General features: G+C 38.6%; 1 protein-coding gene across 2 annotated transcripts in view; it reads right to left on the bottom strand.

Moving 5' to 3' along the window:
• Nucleotides 1–21,561, bottom strand: part of gramd2ab (GRAM domain containing 2Ab) — a 36,230-nt gene that overhangs the window by 4,701 nt on the left and 9,968 nt on the right. For both annotated transcript variants that reach the window (XM_079604673.1, XM_079604672.1), the window contains exons 2-8: nt 20,149–20,270; nt 14,309–14,366; nt 13,733–13,805; nt 10,494–10,597; nt 8,133–8,231; nt 6,142–6,213; nt 2,758–2,980 (exon numbers count right to left, since the gene is read on the bottom strand). In XM_079604673.1, coding sequence (XP_079460799.1) covers nt 2,758–2,980; nt 6,142–6,213; nt 8,133–8,231; nt 10,494–10,597; nt 13,733–13,805; nt 14,309–14,366; nt 20,149–20,264 — 745 coding nt within the window. In that variant the 5' untranslated portion in view covers nt 20,265–20,270. The remainder of the gene's footprint in view (nt 1–2,757; nt 2,981–6,141; nt 6,214–8,132; nt 8,232–10,493; nt 10,598–13,732; nt 13,806–14,308; nt 14,367–20,148; nt 20,271–21,561) is intronic.

The following is a 21,561-nucleotide window of genomic DNA, read 5'->3' as shown; positions in this document are numbered from 1 at the left end:
ATTAACTATTTAAATTATTAATTATATACTAATGTATGCTAATATACATATATATATATATATATATATAAAATATATTATATATAATAAAATAATATAACTATTTATTTTTGTTTATATAAATTCTATATGGTTGTTTTATTTATATATTATATATATTTTTATTATAATATATATAATTGAATAAAATATATATATAATATATAAATAAAATAACCATATACAATTTATATATCATTAGCATATATATAATAAATATATATTATAATGTATTAAAAAATATTAATGATTTTTATGTATTTGTTATACAGTATAGACTTATATTTATTAGATATTAGATACTGTATATCATAAAATAATATTTCATTTAAAATGATTTATCTCAAACTCTTTAATTTCATAATTTATATATTTAATAATTTATGATTAATTATTTAATTTATTAATGATATACTATTTTATTTTATTATGTAGATCTGTGTATATATTACTAAATAAAATAAATAAGTATATAGAATTTGTATATATATTTTTTATTAACTATTTAAATTATTAATTATATACTAATTTATGCTAATATACATAATATATATATATATATATACTAAACGCAACATTTTTCTTTTTGCCACCATTTTTCATAAGCTGAACTCAAAGATTTAAGACTTTTTCCATGTGCACAAAAGGCCTATTTCTCTCAAATATTGTTCATAAATCTGTGTATATCTGTGTTAGTGAGCACTTCTCCTCTGCCGAGATAATCCGTCCCCCTCACAGGTGTGCATATCAAGACGCTGATTAGACCGCATGAGTATTGCACAGGTGTGCCTTAGGCTGTCCACAATAAAAGGCCAATTTATATATATATTTTTTTAAATAATTTTGCTCAGTGTATAATGAAAGTGAGGCACACAGGAATATTTCCAGATAAAAAACTAGGGGTGTGGTTAAAATCAGCAGTGACATGAAAATGGGACACATTTATTTACATAAAGTTTCATGATTTAAAAATAAAATATAAAATGTGTGTTTTTTTTACTTTATAAAAGAAATCAAAAAGATATTTGTGAAAAAAACTAAAAAAATTGTGAAAATTTCAATATCATTTTCAAAAGTTGAAATTTAGGGGTTAGGGTTCGGGGCAGCCCCCTCCCAATTTAAAGTACCCACTATAATTTTATATATATTAAGCTTATATTTTAAATATTATTGTGGGATTCAGTAGATAATATAAGGATCTTAGTAAACATTTAAAATTTGAATACCGAAATACTTTTTAAATGTGTTTGTGTTGTGTGTGTACCCTGCAGTGGCGTCTCCGTGATGTACGGTGTGTGTGTGTGTGTGTGTGTACCCTGCAGTGGCGTCTCCGTGATGTACGGTGTGTGTGTGTGTGTGTACCCTGCAGTGGCGTCTTTGTGATGTACGGTGTGTGTGTGTGTGTGTGTACCCTGCAGTGGCGTCTCCGTGATGTACGGTGTGTGTGTGTGTGTGTGTGTGTACCCTGCAGTGGCGTCTCCGTGATGTACGGTGTGTGTGTGTGTGTGTGTGTGTGTGTGTACCCTGCAGTGGCGTCTCCGTGATGTACGGTGTGTGTGTGTGTGTGTGTGTGTACCCTGCAGTGGCGTCTCCGTGATGTACGGTGTGTGTGTGTGTGTGTGTGTGTGTACCCTGCAGTGGCGTCTCCGTGATGTACGGTGTGTGTGTGTGTGTGTGTACCCTGCAGTGGCGTCTCCGTGATGTACGGTGTGTGTGTGTGTGTGTGTACCCTGCAGTGGCGTCTCCGTGATGTACGGTGTGTGTGTGTGTGTGTGTGTGTACCCTGCAGTGGCGTCTCCGTGATGTACGGTGTGTGTGTGTGTGTGTGTACCCTGCAGTGGCGTCTCCGTGATGTACGGTGTGTGTGTGTGTGTGTGTACCCTGCAGTGGCGTCTCCGTGATGTACGGTGTGTGTGTGTGTGTGTGTGTGTGTACCCTGCAGTGGCGTCTCCGTGATGTACGGTGTGTGTGTGTGTGTGTGTGTACCCTGCAGTGGCGTCTCCGTGATGTACGGTGTGTGTGTGTGTGTACCCTGCAGTGGCGTCTCCGTGATGTACGGTGTGTGTGTGTGTGTGTGTACCCTGCAGTGGCGTCTCCGTGATGTACGGTGTGTGTGTGTGTGTGTGTGTACCCTGCAGTGGCGTCTCCGTCATGTACGGTGTGTGTGTGTGTGTGTGTGTGTGTACCCTGCAGTGGCGTCTCCGTCATGTACGGTGTGTGTGTGTGTGTGTGTGTACCCTGCAGTGGCGTCTCCGTCATGTACGGTGTGTGTGTGTGTGTGTGTGTGTGTACCCTGCAGTGGCGTCTCCGTGATGTACGGTGTGTGTGTGTGTGTGTACCCTGCAGTGGCGTCTCCGTGATGTACGGTGTGTGTGTGTGTACCCTGCAGTGGCGTCTCCGTGATGTACGGTGTGTGTGTGTGTGTGTGTGTGTGTACCCTGCAGTGGCGTCTCCGTGATGTACGGTGTGTGTGTGTGTGTGTGTGTGTGTGTGTACCCTGCAGTGGCGTCTCCGTGATGTACGGTGTGTGTGTGTGTGTGTGTGTGTGTGTACCCTGCAGTGGCGTCTCCGTGATGTACGGTGTGTGTGTGTGTGTGTGTGTGTGTACCCTGCAGTGGCGTCTCCGTGATGTACGGTGTGTGTGTGTGTGTGTGTGTGTGTACCCTGCAGTGGCGTCTCCGTGATGTACGGTGTGTGTGTGTGTGTGTGTGTGTGTACCCTGCAGTGGCGTCTCCGTGATGTACGGTGTGTCTCCTGCACTCAGACTGCTCGTGGAGTTTCCCAGTAGATCCGGCAGAGATGAAGACACTGAGGGAGCCGACGCCTTCCTCCTCCACGTCAACACCGGCGTGAAGTCCGCGCTCACCGGGAACTCGTCCGTGGAGAGAGACCCCGGCTCCTCCAGAAACTGCTTCAGACTCAAACTCTTCTTCCCGTTCACCTGAGGACCACACACACATCATCAAACACACAACATCACAGAAACACACATCATCACACACACAACATCACACACACAACATCACAGAAACACACAACATCAAACACACAACATCACAGACACACACAACATCAAACACACAACATCACACAAACACACATCATCAAACACACAACATCACAGAAACACACAACATCAAACACACAACATCAAACATCAAACACACATCATCAAACACACAACATCACAGAAACACACATCATCACACACACAACATCACACACACAACATCACACAAACACACATCATCAAACACACAACATCACAGAAACACACAACATCAAACACACAACATCACAGAAACACACAACATCAAACACACAACATCAAACATCAAACACACATCATCAAACACACAACATCACAGAAACACACATCATCAAACACACATCATCAAACACACAACATCATAGAAACACACATCATCAAACACACAACATCACAGACACACACAACATCAAACACACAACATCACACAAACACACATCATCAAACACACAACATCACAGAAACACACAACATCAAACACACAACATCACAGAAACACACAACATCAAACATCAAACACACATCATCAAACACACAACATCACAGAAACACACATCATCAAACACACATCATCAAACACACAACATCATAGAAACACACATCATCAAACACACAACATCATCAAACACACAACATCACAGAAACACACAACATCACAGAAACACACAACATCAAACACACAACATCAAACACACATCATCAAACACACATCATCAAACACACAACATCACAAAAAACACACAACATCAAACATCAAACACACATCATCAAACACACATCAAACACACATCATCAAACACACATCAAACACACAACATCACAGAACCACACAACATCAAACACACATCATCAAACACACAACATCAAACACACATCATCAAACACACATCATCAAACACACAACATCACAAAAACACACATTATCAAACACACAACAAACACACAACATCACAGAACCACACAACATCAAACACACATCATCAAACACACATCAAACACACATCAAACACACAACATCACAGAAACACACAACATCAAACACACATCATCAAACACACATCAAACACACAACATCACAGAAACACACATTATCAAACACACAACATCAAACACACATCATCAAACACACAACATCAAACACACAACATCACAGAAACACACATTATCAAACACACAACATCAAACACACAACATCAAACACACAACATCAAACACACAACATCAAACACACAACATCACAGAAACACACATTATCAAACACACAACATCAAACACACATCATCAAACACACAACATCAAACACACAACATCACAGAAACACACATTATCAAACACACAACATCAAACACACAACATCAAACACACAACATCAAACACACAACATCAAACACACAACATCAAACACACAACATCAAACACACAACATCAAACACACATCATCAAACACACAACATCAAACACACAACATCACAGAAACACACATCATCAAACACACAACATCAAACACACAACAAACACACAACATCACAGAACCACACAACATCAAACACACATCATCAAACACACATCATCAAACACACATCATCAAACACACATCATCAAACACACATCATCAAACACACATCATCAAACACACATCAAACACACAACATCACAGAACCACACAACATCAAACACACATCATCAAACACACAACATCAAACACACATCATCAAACACACATCATCAAACACACAACATCACAAAAACACACATCATCAAACACACAACAAACACACAACATCACAGAACCACACAACATCAAACACACATCATCAAACACACATCAAACACACATCAAACACACAACATCACAGAAACACACAACATCAAACACACATCATCAAACACACATCAAACACACATCATCAAACACACAACATCACAGAAACACACATTATCAAACACACAACATCAAACACACATCATCAAACACACAACATCAAACACACAACATCACAGAAACACACATTATCAAACACACAACATCAAACACACAACATCACAGAAACACACATTATCAAACACACAACATCAAACACACATCATCAAACACACATCATCAAACACACAACATCACAGAAACACACATTATCAAACACACAACATCAAACACACATCATCAAACACACAACATCAAACACACAACATCAAACACACAACATCAAACACACATCATCAAACACACAACATCATCAAACACACAACATCACAGAAACACACAACATCACAGAAACACACAACATCACAGAAACACACAACATCAAACACACAACATCAAACACACATCATCAAACACACATCATCAAACACACAACATCACAAAAAACACACAACATCAAACATCAAACACACATCATCAAACACACATCAAACACACAACAAACACACAACATCACAGAACCACACAACATCAAACACACATCATCAAACACACATCAAACACACATCAAACACACAACATCACAGAAACACACAACATCAAACACACATCATCAAACACACATCATCAAACACACATCATCAAACACACAACATCACAAAAAACACACAACATCAAACATCAAACACACATCATCAAACACACATCATCAAACACACAACATCACAAAAAACACACAACATCAAACATCAAACACACATCATCAAACACACATCAAACACACATCAAACACACAACATCACAGAAACACACAACATCAAACACACATCATCAAACACACATCAAACACACATCATCAAACACACAACAAAATATATATAAATATAAAATAAATATAAATATTTTATATATAAATAACACATTTTTCTTAAATATATTACATGCATGTGTGTGTGTATTTATATATACAAAATAATTATACACAATACACACACATATATTATGTAAACACAATCTTTTATTTTGGGTGTGATTGATCGTTTCACAGCCCTAGCTATTATAATACAATATTGACAGCAACATTAATGCAACAAAAGCCTGATGTGTGTGTGTGTGTGTGTGTGTGTGTCACCTGCAGGTGTGTGCAGATCCTCCTCAGCACGTCATACACACTGTCCCGCGACAGCAGAGACACAAACACATACTGACAAAGAGAAAGACACTTGTTACAATTGAATAAAGTCTCTTAAGCAACTAAACTAAACTAATATAAAGTCCCCCAGTGGTGAAAATCCAGCTTTTAACGTTGTTTATGTGTCTATGTGGTGTTATTAATATGCAAATCATGTGTAAATTCATAAGTCGAGTATTTTCTGCTTAAAACTGCAGTGAACCAAAGACAGTCTCAAAAACACGGGTTGAAATCGCTGGTGTTTCTGACGTCACACACTACCTTGTAACCAATCAGATCAACGTGTGACCGTCAACCAGTGGATCTCTGAGTGAGTGAGTGGAGACGGGGCTCATTTGCATATTCATAGAACGGTGTAACCAATCAGATCAACGTGTGATCGTCAACCAGTGGATCTCTGAGTGAGTGAGTGAGTGGGGGCGGGGCTCATTTGCATATTCATAGAACGGTGTAACCAATCAGATCAACGTGTGATCGTCAACCAGTGGATCTCTGAGTGAGTGAGTGAGTGGAGGCGGGGCTCATTTGCATATTCATAGAACGGTGTAACCAATCAGATCAACGTGTGATCGTCAACCAGTGGATCTCTGAGTGAGTGAGTGAGTGGAGGCGGGGCTCATTTGCATATTCATAGAACGGTGTAACCAATCAGATCAACGTGTGATCGTCCACCAGTGGATCTCTGAGTGAGTGAGTGAGTGGAGGCGGGGCTCATTTGCATATTCATAGAACGGTGTAACCAATCAGATCAACGTGTGATCGTCAACCAGTGGATCTCTGAGTGAGTGAGTGAGTGGGGGCGGGGCTCATTTGCATATTCATAGAACCACGAATACTAAATGAGGCAAGGGTGTCGAGTTACATTCAAGATATTTTAAGGCATGATGACATTTTTCTAAGGAAAAAAGTTGAAATATGTAATTATGGTGATTAAAGATGAGTTTTAAAGGATAAATATATATTCAGTCGAGAAAGAGAACACACGTGTAACAGTGTAATGGGTCCGTACGTCGGGTCTTAAAGTGACAGTAGCCTAATATTCCTACTGCCAAATCATAATTTTACAAATATGATAAAATAAAAAAGTTAATGTCAAGCTAAACTGCTAAACATGCTTTTCTTACTCAGTATTTTTGACTTATATATATATATATAAATATATATATATATAATTATGTCAAAGCTGTCCAGGAGATATAGTTCAGATATCACCGGGATCTGTTTTTGTTTGTTTTCTTGGCAAATACAGTATAAAATCTGCCGTCACGACGGACTTTGTCTCCCGAGATCTTTCTGAACTGTGTTTGCATCATCAGTGTTTGATGTGTGTGTGTGTGTGTGTGAACCTGCAGATCGTGTGTATGTGTGTGTGTGTGTTTGAACCTGCAGATCGTGTGTGTGTGTGTGTGTGTGTGAACCTGCAGATCGTGTGTGTGTGTGTGTGTGTGTGTGAACCTGCAGATCGTGTGTATGTGTGTGTGTGTGTGTGTGTGTGTGAACCTGCAGATCGTGTGTGTGTGTGTGTGTGTTTGAACCTGCAGATCGTGTGTGTGTGTGTGTGTGTGTTTGAACCTGCAGATCGTGTGTGTGTGTGTGTGTGTGTTTGAACCTGCAGATCGTGTGTGTGTGTGTGTGTGTGTGTGAACCTGCAGATCGTGTGTGTGTGTGTATGTGTGTTTGAACCTGCAGATCGTGTGTGTGTGTGTGTGTGTGTGTGTGTGTGAACCTGCAGATCATGTGTGTGAACCTGCAGATCGTGTGTGTGTGTGTGTGTGTGTGTGTGTGAACCTGCAGATCGTGTGTGTGTGAACCTGCAGATCGCACGCGTGTGTGTGTGTGTGTGTGTGTGTGTGTGTGTGAACCTGCAGATCGCGCGCGCGCGCGTGTGTGTGTGTGTGTGTGTGTGTGTGTGAACCGCTTGCGTTCTTCACCTTCTGGCTGGTGTCGGTAGTGATGGCGAGACCGTTGGGAACCAGTCCTGCAGTTTTGTGTTTCTTCACCAGTCGCACAGACACCACCGGGATGGCGACCTAAACCAACAACCACATTATTATCAGAATAATCATATCGATTATCAGTCATGGATAACAACATCACATATAAGCCGATATTATGAGGACTTTCACTTTGGATAAAAGCCTCGTAGAGAACTGTATCAGAGTTGAAGATCCTGGATCTTTGTACTATCAGCGTCAACACACACAACACACACAACAAACACAACAAACACAACACACACAACACACACAACAAACACAACACACACAACAAACACAACACACACAACACACACAACAAACACAACAAACACAACACACACAACACACACAACAAACACAACAAACACAACACACACAACACACACAACAAAGACAAAACAAACATCCAGATTTAGCCGAACCCGAACTGAACACGAGGTCTAGTCCAGCAGAAGTCAACAGAGCGGCGGTTAAATCAGGTCAATATCCAGGAATATTGTTTTAGAGTCGGTGAGATACATTATAGTTTCCTTCATTTTGTGTTTAAATCTTTTTATTTGGTAGTTTAGCAGAAGAGCATTTGTAATTACACTTATTTTTTTTTAAAGCAAACTAATAAAATACATCCTAACAAATGTGCATGAAAAACAAAAAGATAGAGGCAATAATAATTGAACAGATTTTTTTTCATTTTTTTTTTTTTTCATTTTGAATTTCCGTAGTTTTCAAACATTTCCCCTAGACTTTTTTTTTTAGTTTTTTTTTTGTTTTGGAAAGATTTTATTAATTTCCAGAAGTGGAAATCACCTCTTTTAAAATCCCCAGAAGTTTAATATGATGGCAGATCTTCATATATTTTGTTTGTTTACATGCTAAAAGTATAATTAGGCATTAAAACATTTTAACGTACAACAGAAAATATCAATGACTGTTAAACATTTCTGTAATCGGTCAAAAATTTTGATGATTATGGTTGACATTATGATTTGAATTTGGGGTTTTCATAAGCTGTGAGCCATAATCATCACACTTATAACAAATAAAGGCTTGAAATATCTCACTTTGCATGTAATAAGTCTATTTAATATATTAGTTTCACCTTTTAAGTTGAATTACTGAAATAAATGAACTTTTGCACCATATTCTAATTTTTCGAGTTTCACCTGTATATTACATTTATACAATAAGAAGTTAATACTGTGTTATGTATTACACAGAATATTGTCTGCTTTTGTCAACAAAAATATTCCCAATAAAGTCAGAGCAGATCCATTGAATCGTTTCTGAATCTGCATTTTGAGTGAATCAATCGTGTGAATCAATGATTCAATGACTCGTTCATAAAGAGAGTCATTTGCTTTATTCCTGAATGAATCAGCTGTTTGAACAAATCAAATGAATGAATGATTCAATGACTCACTCACTTAGACATTTGCGTTTAGGCAGTTTTAGTTTTAAACAAAAAATTATTTAATTTTTCCACATTAATAAAAAAAATAGTTTTTAAAGGTTATAATAATTTACTCACCTTTATGGCCATAGAAGCATAAATGTTTATGTGAAATAAATTATGTTTATAATAGGGCTGTAAACGATTAATCGCGATGAATTAAATCCAAAATAAACGTTTGTGTTTACATTATATATGTGTGTATTGTGTATAATTATTTTGTATATAAATACACACACAAGCATGTATATATTTAAGAAAAATGTGTTATTTATATATAAAATAGTTCTATTTATATATCATATAAAAATATATATGCAGTATATAAATGCAAATATTTCTTAAATGTATACATGCATGTGTGTGCATTTATATATAAAAAATAATTATACAAAATACACACATATATAATGTAAACACAAACTTTTATTTTGGATTCGATTAATCGCGATTAATCGTTTACATGTTTTTTTTTTCTAAAGCTACTTTTTGTAATGACTTTTCTCATTTAACAGAATAAAGGCTTTAAATTATAATTAATTAATAATCTTTTGGTGGTAATTTCTCAGCCAAATCTGATGTGTGATTAAATTGCATGTAATTAATTAGATTAAAAATCGTAATCGCTTGACAGCCCTAATTTTAAAATGAACTTTTATTTGTATATTGGAGTCATTTTGTTGCGTGCAATAATTGTTTTGCTTTAATTTATTTTTATTTCAATTTTAGAAGTTTTTCATGTATATAAATATTATTTCAGCTTTATTTTTAAATGTACAAAAAATATTTTTTAATAGTTTTAGAAACCAGTACCAGCACTGATGCAGATTTGATCGCTGATAAATCTCGAAAACGCTACAAACCTTGATGTCTTTGCCGAAAAGGTTTGCGTAGAAACACAGCCAGTTTCGGGAAATATAAAGCCGTCCTTGCAGCAGAATGTCCCGCAGGAGAGCGCAGGAATACACTGCAGAAAACAGGACATTTCGTGTGAAATACAACATATTATCATATAAACCCAGTCACAGCCGCACGGGTATATCTGTGGCAATAGCAACTATACACTGTACGGGTCAAAATTATCCATTTTTCTTTTATGCCAAAAATCATGAGGATATTAAGATCATGTTCCATGAAGATATTTAGTAAATGTCCTACCGTAAATATATAAAACATGTATTTTTGTGAGTGAATGCAGCACAATCGTGAACATAAATGCACAACTTTAAAGGAGATTTTCTCAATGTTTACATTTTTTTGCATCAGATTCCAGATTTTCAATAGTTGTGTCTCGACCAAATATTGTCCTATCCTAACACACCACACATCAATGGAGAGATTATTTATTCAGCGTTCATATGATGTATACATCTCAATTTAAAAAAATTGAGCCTTATGACTGGTTTTGTGGACCAGGGTCACATAATTGTAACGTTCTGAAACGCAAGTAACTCTGTGGGCGGATCCCGGCGCTGTTGCTATTATACCGGCGGGATAAATGCCTCTTGCGCCGACGCAAATCTAAAATGTGTTGGTCTGAAGTCGCTTCATTACTCATAGGTGTGGTTTGGGCGTAACGTGAAATAAACCAATCAGAGCGTCCTCTCACATTCCCTTTAAGAGCCGGCACGCTTGTTCCACGGCGGATCGCTATTATAACGGCGGATCGCTATTATAACGGCGGATCGCTATTATAACGGCGGATCGCTATTATAACGGCGGATTGCTATTATAACGGCGGATCGCTATTATAACGGCGGATCGCTATTATAACGGCGGATTGCTATTATAACGGCGGATTGCTATTATAACGGCGGATTGCTATTATAATGGCGGATTGCTATTATAACGGCGGATCGCTATTATAACGGCGGATCGCTATTATAACGGCGGATTGCTATTATAACGGCGGATTGCTATTATAATGGCGGATTGCTATTATAACGGCGGATCGCTATTATAACGGCGGATCGCTATTATAACGGCGGATTGCTATTATAATGGCGGATTGCTATTATAACGGCGGATTGCTATTATAACGGCGGATTGCTATTATAACGGCGGATCGCTATTATAACGGCGGATTGCTATTATAACGGCGGATTGCTATTATAATGGCGGATTGCTATTATAACGGCGGATTGCTATTATAACGGCGGATTGCTATTATAACGGCGGATTGCTATTATAACGGCGGATCGCTATTATAACGGCGGATCGCTATTATAACGGCGGATTGCTATTATAACGGCGGATTGCTATTATAATGGCGGATTGCTATTATAACGGCGGATCGCTATTATAACGGCGGATTGCTATTATAACGGCGGATTGCTATTATAATGGCGGATTGCTATTATAACGGCGGATCGCTATTATAACGGCGGATCGCTATTATAACGGCGGATCGCTATTATAACGGCGGATCGCTATTATAACGGCGGATCGCTATTATAACGGCGGATCGCTATTATAACGGCGGATCGCTATTATAACGGCGGATCGCTATTATAACGGCGGATCGCTATTATAACGGCGGATTGCTATTATAACGGCGGATCGCTATTATAACGGCGGATCGCTATTATAACGGCGGATCGCTATTATAACGGCGGATCGCTATTATAACGGCGGATCGCTATTATAACGGCGGATCGCTATTATAACGGCGGATCGCTATTATAACGGCGGATTGCTATTATAACGGCGGATCGCTATTATAACGGCGGATTGCTATTATAACGGCGGATCGCTATTATAACGGTGGATTGCTATTATAACGGCGGATCGCTATTATAACGGCGGATCGCTATTATAACGGCGGATCGCTATTATAACGGTGGATTGCTATTATAACGGCGGATCGCTATTATAACGGCGGATCGCTATTATAACGGCGGATTGCTATTATAACGGCGGATCGCTATTATAACGGTGGATCGCTATTATAACGGCGGATCGCTATTATAACGGCGGATTGCTATTATAACGGCGGATCGCTATTATAACGGCGGATTGCTATTATAACGGCGGATCGCTATTATAACGGTGGATTGCTATTATAACGGCGGATCGCTATTATAACGGCGGATCGCTATTATAACGGCGGATCGCTATTATAACGGTGGATTGCTATTATAACGGCGGATTGCTATTATAACGGCGGATTGCTATTATAACGGCGGATCGCTATTATAACGGCGGATCGCTATTATAACGGCGGATCGCTATTATAACGGCGGATCGCTATTATAACGGCGGATCGCTATTATAACGGCGGATTGCTATTATAACGGCGGATTGCTATTATAACGGCGGATTGCTATTATAACGGCGGATCGCTATTATAACGGCGGATCGCTATTATAACGGCGGGTTTGCCGGCGCACGCCAGGATCGGTTCACAGCCGAGGAGACCGACGTTCTCGTCAGGGCCGTAAAACACAGAGAAGTGACATTGTATGAGGATGATGGAGAAACACACACACATTAGCTTCGGTCTAACAGGCGTATAATAATTTGGGTAAATGTGTAATCTAGATTTATGCCTATTTTTTCACATCTTCACGGACACAACAATGATTTCCCTCGTGTGTTAATATTTCTCCTTGTAATAATGTATGATTTGCAAAAATGAAAACTGCTGCGTCTGTTTAGATTAGAGAATCAAAGTGTGTGTTGTTCACACGCTACATAATGGCCAAGCACGCGCCCTTAAAATAGCATCTGACTAACGCGCGGCGCCGCTGTCTTTAGACTGGGTTTCTCCTGGTCAGTGGCGGAGTTGTTTTCTGAAACTGCAGAATATCACCAGGGAACGTTTGCGCCGAAACACACTCCTCTTTTCACTGAACCGCCCCCCCGAGCGCAAGTTCATTCCCTAATTTACCGACGTGCGTCTGTGGAGGGAAAAGTCGCTGTGAGTCGTTGCAGAATAGGAATGATACATGCGTCATGTACAAAGTCAATTGCGCTGGGTGCAAGATAGGACCCATAGTCCAAATCTGATGCCAAATCCAAATGAAACCAGCATTTACGCATCTGGCATGTTATGAGATATTGTTGAGATATTGTTATGAGATATTGTTATGAGATCAGTTACCCTTCATCAGGATCTCCTCCTTCGGGACGGTGGAGAAGAGCTTGTGGTACTGAGAGTTGTACTTGCTGACGGTCTGTGAAGAGAAACATGCATTGGTTTGGTCTTCCTCTGCTTTCATGCGTCACGCAGCGGCGTCTCCAGAATACACACTTTATCTGATCAGTTCAGAAACCTTCTCTAGCAGCCGTGCAACACTAAACGGACTGAGTTTCTCACATGACAGGAAGTGTTTAGTGTTGTATGTGTGTGTGGGAAACTCCCACGCTGGAAACTTCTGGGTTCAGTTGCACCTGATCTCAACCACCGAAGGCTTTATGGTCGGCTTTCTGACTCCATTACACTGGGACTGAAGTGGAGAGCGGCTGTGTAATGTTTAACCACAATCCTGCATCATGACTGATGAACACAACTGAGAATATATTAATGCAGGATACTTTTATCCAATGCATTTCAGGGATGCTTTATTAAGTTTTTTTACAATCAGTAACTTTGAATCATACGTTACATAAACATTTAGGCAACAAGTTATCGTTCATCTGCTGGATATTATCTGGTTTAGACATGAAATATACTTACTGAACCCCTGTAGCATTTCTTTACATCTTCATAAGACAGATCGTCAATCAGCTGGAGCCTGAAAACACACCAGTAAAGTACAATTATTACTAATGGTGTAACTTAAGTAAACATTTTAGTGGGAAAATGTATAATAAATGTTTTTTTTCATATAATACTACTACTAATAATGTAGACACACGCACGCAAACTCACGCACACGCACACACTCACACACACACACACACACACACACTCATGCACGTACACTCACACACACACTCACACACACACTCATGCACGCACGCACGCATACACTCACGCATGCGCGCACACACAAAAAAAAATGCTGCATATATTACAAATGGACATTTTTTTACATATTTATATAATATTTTACATTCAATTAATATATAAATGAATTAATAAAATATTATATATATAATTAAAATATAAAAATATGAATTTTATATTCAATTAATATATACAAATAGTATATATTAATTATATAATATAATTTAAAATGATATAAAATATGTATATATTATATTTAATATTCAATTATTATATAAAATATTATAAATACACACACACACACACACGTATTCAATTAATATATAATAATTTTATAATATATATAATAAAAAAATTATATACAATATTTATATTCTATTTCATATTCAATTATTATATATAATATTGTATAAACACACACAAACTTTTTTTTTTTTTAATGCCAGTTAAAATGTCTTTTCTTTCAGAAAGACCCGGAAAAAATGGCAACAACTTTACAACAAAAACTAACCAAGCCAAAACTAAAGAAGCAAAAATTAATCTGAATAAAAACATTTAAACTGGAAATGTAAAATGTAAAATGTTTGTAGATGCAAATCTTTCTCGTTATCAATATTCCTGCAATGCAAAAGTGTTCCAGTTCAGTGAAATCAAACACACGGCCAAACATATTCACAGAAATAACACACACGTGCGATTCTCCTCATAATGTCCGTCAGTGCCGAGACCCAAATATCATGCAAACAGTGTGTGGATAAATGATCATACGAACAGACATGAACCCCAAAAGCATCTCTCCGGCTCCGGCCACAGGCAAATATGTGCAAATGTACAAAGTGCATTTTCATATTTATTTACCAGGTCAAAACCTCAATGTCTTCCAACTTAAACAAACACACATCCACCAAACCGGCCTTTTGAATATCAGGACGGGTCCCGATGATCACATCTGTGTCCCTGGACCACAAAACCAGTCATAAGGGTCAATTTTTTTTAATTGAGATGTATACATCATCTGAAGCTGAATAAATAATCTCTCCATTGATGTGTGGTGTGTTAGGATAGGACAATATTTGGTCGAGACACAACTATTGAAAATCTGGAATCTGATGCAAAAAAATGTAAACATTGAGAAAATCTCCTTTAAAGTTGTACATTTATGTTCACGATTGTGCTGCATTCACTCACAAAAATACATGTTTTATATATTTACGGTAGGACATTTACTAAATATCTTCATGGAACATGATCTTAAAGGGATAGTTCACTTTGAAATTAAATGTTGGTATGTTTTATCTTACCTGAAGTGCATCAAGATGTCGGTGTCTTTGTCTCCGCAGTAGTTTCAATTTTGATATTTTTAGGTCAAACCGTTCTTGTCTGTCAGTCATATAATGCAGGTCTATGGTCACCGTCTCCAAAAGCATGCAGAGAAAAGTCCAAATTAAAAAATTCCCCATCGTAAGTGCACATTGATGGCCTAAGACACGAAACAAGCGGTTTCTGTGAGAAAATAAACAGAATTTATATCGTTTTTACCTCTTGTAACACAGCCACGTCCAAGTGATCTGAGGGCGCGAGCGCTTCCTTCTGTGTGACGTGTGCACAGACTGGTGCATAGATGTATATACACTAGATGTCACCTTGGCTACGGCAGTTCATTGGAACAAACGTCTTTAATGCGACATCTAGTGTATATACATCTATGCACCAGTCTGCGCACACGTCAAGCCCTCAGATCACTTGGACGTGGCTGTGTTACAAGAGATAAAACGATATAAATACCGCTCGTTTTCTCACACAAACCGCTTGTTTCGTGTCTTAGGCCATCAGTGTGCACTTACGATGGGGAATTTTTTAATTTGGACTTTTCTCTGCATGCTTTTGGAGACGGTGACCATAGACCTGCATTATATGACTGACAGACAAGAACGGTTTGACCTAAAAATATCAAAATTGAAACTCCTGCGGAGACAAAGACACCGACATCTTGATGCACTTCAGGTAAGATAAAACACACCAACATTTAATTTCAAAGTGAACTATCCCTTTAATATCCTAATGGTTTTTGGCATAAAAGAAAAATGGATAATTTTGACCCATACAATGTATAGTTGGATATTGCCACAGATATACCCGTGCGGCTCCAGACTGACATTTAATGGATCACGGCTTCTAAAAGATCAGGGACACGATCGAGACAGGAATGAGGAGAGTCGCTGGAGATCCCTCATTCGTTTCTTACAGACAGAAACACGATGTGTGTGACTGCGATATTATAATACAACCGGCTCCTTCACCTAATTCCCTGAACTTCCTCTCAGAAACAATCAATCATTGTTTATAACTTCTGGTGGCCGATGACTTCAGAGAAGTTTCCTCGTGTTTCCTTCCTGAAGCGGCTCGGCTCCATCGCTCCACGAGTGCACAGCATTATCCTCCGAACGGACAGGGAACTAACAGGGAACGCTCTCAGAACTTCTATAAATCACGCTTTTACTGAAAAGAAGAAGAAACCGTTCAGCAAACCCGTCAGAGGAGAGTATTCAGATCAGAAGAGTTTGCTCTCGTCAATGTTTACACACACACATCTGAGCAACGGGGGCTTCTGTTTGCTGTGGTCAGCGTTTCAAAATATATTACACACTGTTCTGGTTTGTTGCATTGATGGCAGAAATTGCATAAATACGTGTACACAACTCACAGTTTCTCTATAAGCGTCAAGCAACATTCAGTAATTCACTGATTTACTCAATGAAGACACAAATCTAACAAAATAATACATAAAAAGACTCTGTTTGGTATATGAAATTTACATTTATTGTAGGCCTATCCTGTATATAACTGTATGTGACAAACACAATCCTTGAATCTCTGAGGCCGCTTACATGACACTGTTTTAAAATAAAAATGGAAAACTTTTTATGTGTTTTGGCCGTTTACACGTTTTTGGGCCTGAAATCACAAAACTTCAAAGTGCAAGTTTAAAAAAAGATCCTGTTCTTGTGAAGCTCAAACGTGATGCGTAACATGAGAATGATCCTCATTGGCTCTTGCAGAAGCTCAGGTTTGAAAGTCATCTTCATTTATATAGTGCCTTTAACAATGTAGATTGTTTCAAAACAACAAACAACATGATGTACAGTAAACGACAGTAGATGATGTCAGAACTCTCAGTTTTGGACGAACTAACTAATAAATCAAGTAAATAAAGTTTTATTTTAGGGGTTTGGGTCAATACACAGTTATGATAATGAGCTTTATATAAGGATGAGTCCTCATTTACATGTGTGTGTGTGTGTGTGTGTGTGAGTGTGTGTGTGTGTGTGTGTGTGTGTGTGAGTGTGTGTGAGTGTGTGTGTGTGTGAGTGTGTGTGTGTGTGAGTGTGTGTGTGTGAGTGAGTGTGTGTGTGTGTGTGTTTGTTGTTAGATGAGAGGCCCATAGAGTTGAAAACAATAGAGTAAAATGGGACTCGTTAGATGGAAACAACTTCATTAACCGTACAAAGAGCTTTTGAGAGAGAACCAGGCGTATGAGTGTTGTTGACGTGATCAAACCTCCAACACTGAGTATTACAGTTGAGTGTGTGTGTGTGTGTGTGTGTGTGTGTGTGTGTGTGGTCCAGCAGCTCCAGATATGAATGATTCCTCAGATCATGTGTGTCGTTGAGGAGAAGAGCTGCTACTTTACTTTAGCGGTGTTGTAATTTTTACAACTATTACACATATTTTTTGGTAATTGAAATAATATTTTGAAGGATCTGAGCCATACTTTTCACATCTGACAAAAAGATCACATAGCAACCACTAAGAATAACTTAGCAACTGCATAGCAACCACATAGAACATTAGAACCTCTACAGAAAGCTTTGATTGGTCTCTTGGTTTCGCACTGAACTGAGGAAGGCAGAGTTGTTGCACAGCAGGAGTCGTGATGTGTGTGTGTGTGTGTGTTTCTGAAGTGTCCTTCTCACCACAGCGTGAGACGAGGAGCGATGATGTCACTGCTGCAAACCCACGTGCAGACGCTCACGTTTAGAGACGAGCAGATCTAATTACATAAGACAGCAGAGAGGGGCACACACACACATACACACACACACACACACACAGTCATACACACGCACGCACACACACACACACACACACACGCACGCACGCACGCACGCACGCACGCACGCACGCACGCACGCACACACACACACACTCATACACAAGCACGCACACTCCCACACACACACACACTCACACACACGCACACACTCTCACACACACACACACACACACACTCACACACAAGCACGCACGCATGCACGCACACACACACACGCACGCCGCACACACACGCACGCCGCACACACACAAACATACACACACACACTCTCACTCTCATTATCTCTCACACACACACACACACACAAACATACACAAACACACTCACACATTTTTGTTTAAGTTTCAGTATTTTTTTTGTTTGTCTTTTTTTATTAGTATATATAGTTTATATAGTCAATATAGTTTTTATTAAAAAATTACATAGTTTAAAAGTATTATCATATCATATCTGAGATATAAAAGCTTTATCTTAGTTAATGGTTGTTATTGTTTTTTTCTAATGATTTTAGTTTGATCAAACGCTCAGATGTGATTGTGTCCAGAATTAACCCTCCGTGACCAAACTGCACTTTCCTCCATTATTCACTCCATCCTCTGAGACGGCTTCACACACCCGCTCGCTCGGCGCGAAACACAAACACACTCGTTACGTACATGTGGTTCTTCAATTGACGGTCAGAGGCGGGGAGACGTTTAGGCAAACAGTGAAGTGTGTGTGTGTGTGTGTGTGGCGTCACGGATGACGGGCGGCCCGGCCCTGATGGCAAACCTGCACAGACTCGTGGGAACAGGGCGTAGATTTACTTTAGATACACAGATTCTGCAGATACTCTTCATCTATCTATTGGTATCATGAGTACAGCGAGTAGAATTAAAGGTGCACTGTGTAATATTCAGGAGGATCTGTTGACAGAAATGCAATATCATATACATATGTGTTCAGTGGTGTATAAAGACCTTATTAATGAACCGTTGTGTTTTTATTAGCTTAGAATGATCATTTCTCTCTACACACTCCGCTTACATCGACATGTTTCTACGGTGGCCCTGAACGGACAAACGCGTTTCGTCACTATGTTGTTCTTCATGATAAGAAGCTAAAGCTAAAGCTAAAGTCAGCGAATAAAACACTGACACAATGATGAACAGGTAACAATAATATTCACAATAATGTATCGGTTTACTTTTTTTTTTATGAAGAATTTTTTGGTATAATATGTCAGTTTACTTTAATTTGCAATCATCACTTACATAAGTTAACTATTGTGTCCTGCACACCCTAGTAAAAAAATATTAAAAATGATATCTGGTGTCTGAATAATGTTTGGCTGTATGTAGGATTAGTTCAGCCCAAAGGATTTCTGGAATGAAGAACTTAAAATGGTTTGCCGAATACTGAGGAAAACTTTCAGTGTGTAATATGAATATGAAAAAAAGTATGCGCTACGTACATGAGACTCTGCCTGAAGTGTGCGGGGCAGTGGGGGTCGTCGTCCTTCGGGGGGTCCGTCAGCTCTATCGGGGTCACCAGGCCCAAGTCCTCACCCTGATCAATGAGCCCCGTCATTATTATCTGTTCAGAAACAACCAACAACCAGAAAAAATATCATTATATGCTTAATAATTCATTATTAATTATTTTATGTTTAATAATATATACATATACATACATATTACATATATATAATGTATATATACAATTGTAATCATTATTTAAAAGTATTCAGTCAACATTTCTTTGACTTTGTCCACTACGTAAAACTTTTTCCATGAACCTTGTTGCTTTTTGTTATACAAGAAATAGTGCATTCAATAACCAAGATAGAGAATATTTCTACAATAAATAAGAAAATTAATATTAGTATGAAGTAGGGATGCAGCGATATGCAAATTTTGGCTGATACCGATAACCGATAATTCTTCATATTTGAAAGCCGATAACCGATATATCGGCTGATACATCTAAATCCAAATTTGTATATAGTTTTTGAGAGTCTGATTACAAAAACTAAAGTCTCACCATTGAAAGCCACGTCACAAACACACAATTATAACATTCTCAATATAATTTTATGTAGCCGATATGACAGGAAGGCCCGATTTTCAGATTATAATGTAATTTTAAATGTTTGGCCGCAATAACTTATTATATGTTTGGCCTCAATAAATTATTTTGTAATGACTAAATGCCCGCGTGAAAGAAGGAATGACATTGTTCAGATGTTAACTATGAATGTGACACTGAACACTTGCAGTCATAGGCTACATTTCTGAATGAGATGAAGAAAAACTCACATAACGTTAATTAAAGAAGTCGTTTGACCGACGTTATAACGAGTCATTAATGTATTTTAACTTATATGTTTCATATAATAGAACCGAAGCTATAGATTGTGAATTTAAACATTTCTGGTTTACCAGCGGCAGACGTCAGGAGGACTAGCCGAGGTAAGGCGGGTTACATGAGCGCTGAGCGCCTGGTGATCGCCTGGATCTCACAACTCCGAAACGTCAGATACATTTTTTTAAATAGGCGCTATCTTTATAAACAAACCACAGATTTGAGCTTTAAACAACTACATTCTCGACTGAACAACTCTTAAAACTACATTTAGTGACACAATAACAGTAGAATTTTTAAATTTCCCGCCTAGCACTTGCCTCTCCCAGAAGAAGCGGATTTTGCCTCCATCATTTCCATTTCACGAATGCATTCAAAATGTTCAAGCGTCAAACTAGACGCGGCAGGCGCGAATTTGACGCGCTATTCGCGTCCGGTGTGAACGCAGTTAGACCGATAACGTTAACGTTAAAAATGAACATATATCGGCCGATACCGATATGGTGGCCGATATATCGTGCAT

The sequence above is a fragment of the Phoxinus phoxinus genome (genome assembly GCF_949152265.1).
Source record: "Phoxinus phoxinus genome assembly, chromosome: 25".
NCBI classification, from domain to species: Eukaryota; Metazoa; Chordata; class Actinopteri; order Cypriniformes; family Leuciscidae; genus Phoxinus; species Phoxinus phoxinus.
This window is presented reverse-complemented; position numbering and strand designations above follow the sequence as displayed.